This window comes from Chrysemys picta, unplaced genomic scaffold, assembly GCF_011386835.1.
Source record: "Chrysemys picta bellii isolate R12L10 unplaced genomic scaffold, ASM1138683v2 scaf157, whole genome shotgun sequence".
In the NCBI taxonomy this organism is placed as follows: Eukaryota; Metazoa; Chordata; order Testudines; family Emydidae; genus Chrysemys; species Chrysemys picta.
The window spans coordinates 113224-121000 of NW_027052864.1; the positions used below are offsets into that span (position 1 = coordinate 113224).

The 7777-nt window shown below is 42.8% G+C and overlaps 1 protein-coding gene across 1 annotated transcript; it reads left to right on the forward strand.

Annotated features, from left to right (window-relative positions):
* Positions 1-4380: 4380 nt before the first annotated feature.
* On the forward strand, positions 4381-5319 carry LOC135978183 (olfactory receptor-like protein COR8). Its single transcript, XM_065579217.1, has one exon. The coding sequence runs from the start codon at positions 4381-4383 to the stop codon at positions 5317-5319; it is 939 nt and encodes a 312-aa protein (XP_065435289.1).
* Positions 5320-7777: the final 2458 nt, after the last annotated feature.

Consider the following 7777-nt stretch of genomic DNA (forward strand, 5'->3'; position numbering starts at 1 on the left):
CACCGCCGGTCCCCAGCGGCCCGGCGCACCCCCCGGCACCGCTGGTCCCCGGCGGCCCCCGGCGGCCCGGCGCACCCCCCGGCCGCCCAGCACCGCCGGCCCCATGCCGGCCCCGGGCCAGCCCCCGGCCCAGCGGCGCCGGATTTTCCCGGACATGTTCGGCTTTTTGGGATTTCTCCCCGGACGGGGATTTGAGTCCCAAAAAGCCGGACATGTCCGGGAAAATCCGGACGTATGGTAACCCTACCCTTTCTGCCCTCACCCAAACACCGTGGAGTTTTCATCTCACTCCCCTGCCCCCAACACAGCTCAGACCCAGGGCAGGGGGAAAAGCAATTCTAAAGGCTGGGGAGCCTGCTGCGTGGCCTACAGAAGCAGCGGTATCCTAGAGCTGAGAACTGTGCAGGGAGAGGAAGGGGGCAAAAAACAGAGCCATACCCAGCTACTAGCACCAGCCATCTTAACAAAAAGCATCACTTAACTCATAACAGAATCATAGGACTGGAAGGGACCTCGAGATGTCATCAAGTGCAGGCCCCTGCACTCATGGCAGGACCAAGCACCATCAAGAACATCCCTGACAAGTGTTTCTCTAACCTGCTCTGAACAATCTCCAATTATGGAGATTCCACAACCTCCCCAGGCAATTTATTCCAGTGCCTAACCACCCTAACGATTAGGATTTTTTTCCTAATGTCCAACCTAAACCTCCCTTGCTGCAATTTAAGCCCATTGCTTCTTGTCCTATCATCAGAGGTTAAGGAGAATAATTTTTCTCCCTCCTCCTTGCAACAACCTGTTAGGTATTTGAAAACTGTTATGTCTCCTCTCAGTCTTTTCTTTTCCACACTAAACAAACCTAATTATTTCAATCTTCCCTCATAGGTCATGTTTTCTAGACCTTTAATCATTTTTGTTGCTTTTCTCTGGACTCTCTCCAATTTGTTCCCATGTTTCCTGAAATGTGGCACCCAGAACTGGACACAATACTGCAGTTGAGGCCTTATTGCAGCTGTGTAGAGTGGAAGAATTACTTCTCCTGTCTTGCTTACAACACTCCTGCTAATGGTGGATTGTCTGTCACTTGAAGTCTTTCCAACTGGGTATCTAGCTAAAAGATGTGTAAGAGCTAAAAAAAATAATAATTATGGGCTTGATACATAAATTATTGGGCAAGGTTTTGTTATGCAGGAGGTCAGATTAGATGATCACATTGACCTCTTCTGGCCTTAAACTGTATGAAAAATCAGATTGACCCAATCAGGGGCAGTAAATTGTAAGGCATTATTAGGCACTAATTGTAAGGGTAGGGTGATTGCTTGGCATCTACACAGAACAAAGTTACAGTTGTTTGTTTGCTGTAACTGCGCTTTTTCCATAGTTTAACATGTCTGGATTTCTTTTAAGCCTAACTTTGACACTGAATTCACTGAGTGCTCCCTACGGAAAGAGACTGAGCCATTCCTTTGCAGTTACACTGCTCTTGAGACTTCTTCCTGTGGCTTCGCAAAACAGCGAGAGCTTTCCGTAAAACTAAGCAAAGGCAAATAAACAAATCTACGTAGCATGTTAGGGCACCAAGGAGGGCATTGTAATGAGCCCCTCTGTGCCTGGCTTGAGACTGTAATTGGAGGTGTGACTTCAGAGACTTGATCTCTAAATGACACAGAAATGAATATATAAAGGTATTTGGTGCCCTAACATGATCCCTTAGGGATGAAGAGTGATTGAACTCTCTCTTCCACCAGTAGCTATGATACAATACTTCTTTCCTTCAGTGGAGGTGGGATAGCTATTTTCCTTCAGTTCTGATTCCTGGACATAACTTTCCATTTTCTCCATTTACTTGGAAATGTGCTGTTTTTGCAACATTTTTGCAACTTGAGACAGACATTGTTCATTTTTCTGTCTCAGGATAAATTACAGGGGCAATGGATATGGTTCATGGAAGACCCTGAAAGGTCCAGATGGATATTAAGTAAGAATCCGGTATTATACATAGAGATGAATATGAGTTACACACTTCAGATCTGGAATCAGATTCAGATCCGACTTCTGCAACCTTTGAGGATTTTCAGATTCTGGGCTTTGGCTACAGCCAATTATAGAGATATGTCAGGGCTGTAATTTATTGTTGTTGTGTTATCAATTAGAGGTCAATGCCCCACTGTACTAGGTTCTCTGGAAACACATAGTAAGAGAGAGTTCCCCCCCTCAAGAGCTTACAGTCTATTAAACAAGACAGAAGAGGGTGGGCGAAAGGAAAGATTATTACCCAAATTTTACAAAGAGGGAATTGAGGCAAAGAGGAAATCTTTGCTTTGTCCAGAATCACATAGGAAGCCTGTAGCAGAGCCAGGAATTAATGGCCGATCTCAGAATCGTGCCCCTAGTGCCAGTCTGACCATTATCCAGTGTTGTGTGTGCGTGTGAGTGGGGGAGGGGGGAAGATGGACACTGGGATCCGGTGGGTTCTGGTGTGGCCGATCTCGAACCATAAGGGGGAAATAACAATAATTATTTGCACTGCAGCAGCCCCAGTCATGCCCGTGTTTGTTTGAAAAATGTAACCAATGGGTAGCATTGGAAGGGCGGAGGTGGTAGATGACACTGCAATAGCAGATGAGCCTCACGGTGTTGATAGCCTGTGAAGGGCCTTGGATTGAAAACAAGCTGGTTGTGTTTGATAAAATGGGGAAGGGGAAGCCAGAAGAAGGAAACAAATGGAGAAAGTCTCACTTTTGAGGCGTTACATAGTTTTGCCTTCATGTCTCTTCAGCCTTATTTCTTCTTTCTTTCTCTCTCCACTCTCCCCACACTCCTCTTCTATACAGCAATTTCTCCTTTTATCTCATTCTCTCACCTGTGGCTTCATGCAACCCCCCTATGCTCCCTCTTCAAGCATCCTCCCTCCCCCTCCTTCAGATCCTTGCCTTGCACATTGCTTTCCATTGTCGCTTCTGTGCCAAAATTATTTCTTCACCATTTCCCACCTGTATCATATTCCTGTGTCACGGCGAATGACCTAGAGAGATGAAGGACCTGGCAGTGTGTACCACTAGTAGGCATAAGAAATTGGGACTGGAGTCAAGTGGCCAGAAATCTCCTAGAGCAAGGATAGCATAGATTGAAGGCACAGTTGCCAATTCTCATGATATTTGGTGCTTCTCTTAAAGCCCCAGGTCCTTCAGTCATGTGATCAGTTAAGAATCTCCGATTTTTTTTAAGTATGTTTCTAGCCCTAAGGGTTGCTAAGAAAAGCTTGAAAACGTGACTCTCTCCAGGGCCCAGAAACATTGTTCCATTGCAATTTGCTGACTGAGTGAAATTGGGACATTTCGTGAAGAAGGGCCAATTTCACTGCAGCACCATGGAATTGAGGAAACTCTGCCTGCATCCGAATCCTGCCTGGTTTCTGCTAGTTCACCTGCCCAGCTCCTTTGCAACCTGCCCAGTGGCCTGCTAGCAACCTCAGAGCTTCCAGGGGCTGGGAACATCCAAAATTGTCAGTGTCCATGACTCCAGGGATCCGTTCCCTTTTTCAGAAACTTTTCAAAAACCGTGGGTTTGTTCCTAAACCAAATTCTGAAAAATAAAAATCTTGCACAAAACAGAATTATCCTTCCTGCCCCATCTCTAAACCCCGTGTGTATTATTTTTTAAAGATCTCAAGATTTTAAGCCAATTGCATGATGTTTGGAAGCCTAATTCATGGTTTTCAAATGCTTGAGATTAGCAACACTGCCAGGGGATGTATTACAAAGCAGTAGTAACCAAGTGACTAGGACATAACAGACATTGTAGTCATCTAAAAGGATTATCTGGAATAGGGTGACCAGATGTCCCGATTTTATAGGGACAGTTCCGATTTCTGGGTCTTTTTCTTCTATAGGTTCCTATTACCCCCACCCCCGTCCCGATTTTTCACATTTACTGTCTGGTCACCCTAATCTGGAAGGATTTAAAGTATGAGTGCTTTCTAATTTACCCTCAGTGAGCAGACAATATAAAGTACCAAGCTCAAACTCAAACACATGCCAGGCATATTTCATTGGAGAACATTTGTGATAATGGACATGAATCTGGAAACTCCCTATGGGGAACTTGATGCCTAATTCCAGTCAATTTTATGGAGACTTGGATGTCTAAATCTCCTAGACAGCCTTGAAAATCTCAGCCCTATTAAAAAGTGAGTGTAAATCTAAAGGTCCATCCCAACTCTTCCCAGACATCACGGCGGCTGGTTTCCTGTAAGATATTCACTACCCACATTCAAGCCCGGCGGTGTCATTCAGATTTAATTCATGCCATGAAATTTCCTTCTTCCATGCTGCTCACTCTTGTTATCCAGCAGGTATGGTTTCATGCACCCCTGTATAAATGGCTGAGGGCAATCACAGCATAGTGACCCAGTTCATCCTCCTGGGGCTGACGGATCGTCAGGAGCTGCAGATACCCCTCTTCGCGGCGTTCCTGGTGATCTACATTCTTACGCTGGTTGGGAATCTTGGGATGATTGTGTTGATCAGGGTTGATCCCCGACTCCATTCCCCCATGTACTTCTTCCTCAGTAACCTGTCTGTGGTTGACCTCTGCTACTCCTCAGTCTTCGCTCCAAGGATGCTGGTGAATTTCTTAGTGGGGAGTAAAAGCATTTCTTACTCTGCCTGTATTGCCCAACGCTTCTCTTTCGTCGTGTTTGTGACCACAGAAGGGGTCCTGCTGGCCGTGATGGCATACGACCGCTATGTAGCCATTTGTAACCCTCTGCTCTACACCGCTGTTATGTCTAAGAGAGTCTGTATTCATCTAGTGGCCAGCTCATATGTAGGGGGGCTCATGAACTCACTGACCCACACATGTGGCTTGCTGAGGTTGTCGTTCTGCGGGCCCAACATCATCAATCATTACTTTTGTGACACTAACCCATTGCTGAAGCTTGCCTGCTCTGATAATCACATCAATGAGATTTTGCTTGTAACATTCTCTGGAGTTATTGCCATGGCCACCCTCCTGTTTGTCATAATCTCTTATCTGTACATCCTCTTCTGTATCCTGAGGATCCGCTCCGCCAAGGGCAGGCGCAAAGCGTTCTCCACCTGTGCCTCTCATCTGACAGCTGTCACCATGTTCTATGGACCTGTGAGCTTAAGCCACATACAACCCAGTTCCAGCTACTCACTGGAACAGGAGAAAATCTCTGCTGTGTTTTATACCCTGGTGGTCCCCATGTTGAACCCCCTGATCTACAGCCTGAGGAACAAGGAGGTAAAGGATGCTCTTAAGAGGGTGATAGACTGGAAAAACATTCTCAGCTAATTTGTCACCATGACAATTCCAGTCAATTGAGAAGAACAATTGGAAGAAGGGTAGGAGTATGGTCTATGTGTTACTGCCTTGATTTGTGTACCACAAATGTTGTACAAGAATTAAATGAAACTCAAAGAACTGATGTGGCATGTGGAAATTATGTTTTACAATTGCTTGAGAGGAACAATGTTACCTAATGTCCTGTCATTATGTGGCTGTTGGAATATAGACACCCTTCCTTGTTTCTTGACCATTAATCTATTTGAAATGGTGCCCTGCAAGGTTATCTGAGATGAAAAATAAAATAAACTTGCTTCTAGGTTTAATTTCTTAATGTGTTGCTTTAATTAATGCTCAGTATGTAACTTGCACTATGAGAATTCAAAGCTTGTGCTCTCGTTAGTGTCTGGGCCTCATACGGGCTGCCACATTTGATCTCTATCCCCTTTAGAACAGCCCTTAACGTAGTTGAAGACTGTTATCAGGTCCCTCCTCAGTCTTCTTGTCTCAAAACAAAACATGTCCATTTTTTTAAAACTTTCCTAATAGATCAGGTTTTGTAAACCCTTTTTGTCATTTTTGTTGTTCCCCTCTGGACTCTCTCCTATTTGCCCACGTCTTTTCTAAAGCGTGGCTCCCAAACCTAGACACAGAACTTCAACTGAGGCCTCACCAGTGCCAAGCAGAGCCAAACAATCACTGCCTTGGTCTTACACACAACACACCTGGTAATACACCCCAGACAGCCCTTTTCACAACTGCAGCTCATTGTTGGCTCATACTCAACTTGTGACCCACTTGAACTCCCAGATCCATCTCAGCAGCACTTCTCCTAGCCAGTTACTCCCCACATTGTATTATGCATTTGATTTTTCCTTCTAGAGTGAAGTACTTTGCACTTGTCTTTATATTGATCACATCTATATTCATACTAGTGCTATATCCATCTATTCTTAACCAGTGTTATCGTATATACTTAGGCTTGGAAGGAATAGATTTTTCTCAATAAATGTTGGTCATTATTGATTTCATCATATGCACACAAACCATGAAAAAAATATTGCCATCAGTAATAATTGAAATTTACAGATAGGCAGAATGAGAAAAACTGCAGCTTGAGAATGTATTAGAGTTTGATTTAAGGATATTTATTTTGTATATTTTGACATGTGATGTTGACAATTTGTGTTTTAACAGTTATAAAGCTTTAACTTTTTGAATCTCAGTGTCGGCTGTCATTAACAAAATTATGTCTGACCTCCCATTGTCTGATCCCCCATAATTTCCCGCAATTGTAAAGATTTAAACATTTAAAATAAAAAAGGCTTAAAAATAAAACATTGATATTATCAATTAAAATTCTAAAAAACTTAAAAATCAAATTCTGACAAGGCTCTAGCAACTTGTTATTCAGCTTTATTCTCAATCATCTTGTTGTCACCTTGTGTTGCTCCCCATCTGTTTGTCATCTGTACCGTTGTCTCTTATTTTCAGCTTAGATTACAAGCTCCTTTGGCCAGAGGTTGTTTTTTTGTTATATGTTGGTACAGCACCTAACAGAATGGGGTTGGGATTAAGCCCAATACTAATGAATTAATGAAGTAGTATCAATAATAATGCTCATGTAATGTTACTCCCACCAATGCTATATATTTCAGAGGGGTAGTCATGTTAGTCTGTTTCAGCAAAGAGAACCCAGAAGGTTCCAGCCCACGATAGCTCATGCCCAAATACATTTAGTAGTCTTTAAGGTGCCACAGGACTCCTTGTTGTCAATGCCAAATAGTGATTTTATAGGTTTACTTACACCAATGCTATAAATTGATCATATATTTTAAGGGCTAGAAAGGACAATGACATCGTTTAGTCTGACTGTATAACTCAGGTCACAATTCTATACAGTTACCCTCTGTATTAAGCCCATTAACTGGCATTTATTAAGTGTATCTTCCAGAGAGCCATCGGGTCTTGATTTCACAGCAGCTGTAGCTGGATAAACCGTCACTTCCCATGGTAGTTCATTCCAGCCATTAACCACCCTCACTGTTGAAAATATGAGCCTCGTGACTAATTTGAATTGGGATAGTTTTACTCTGAGCAACACGATATATTGTTCATTAGAACTGGGGGGAGAGGGGAGTTGGACCAAAATACTTTTTTTCTGAGCAACGCAGATTTGGGTTAACTGAAATATTTTATGAATCTGTGTCAAATGAAATTAATTGTTTTGCTTTGATCTAAAACCTCAGAAAAAGCTAAAAGGTCTAAATATTTTAAGTTTCCCATTTAAAAGACTTTTTGTTTCAAAATTTACTTCAATTTTATTTAAAAAAATAACAATTGCAAAAACACCAACTGATCAAACAAAACATTTCATTCAACTTGTCAGTCAGCCAAAAAAATTGAAATAAAAAAAAAAAATCAATTTGGGTCAACCAGAAACTAAGTTTTTCATTTATGTTTCAGA

What these genes read in the sequence shown, in the direction of transcription:
- LOC135978183 (XM_065579217.1), top strand. Translation starts at nt 4,381, where the DNA reads ATGGCTGAGGGCAATCACAGCATAGTGACCCAGTTCATCCTCCTGGGG.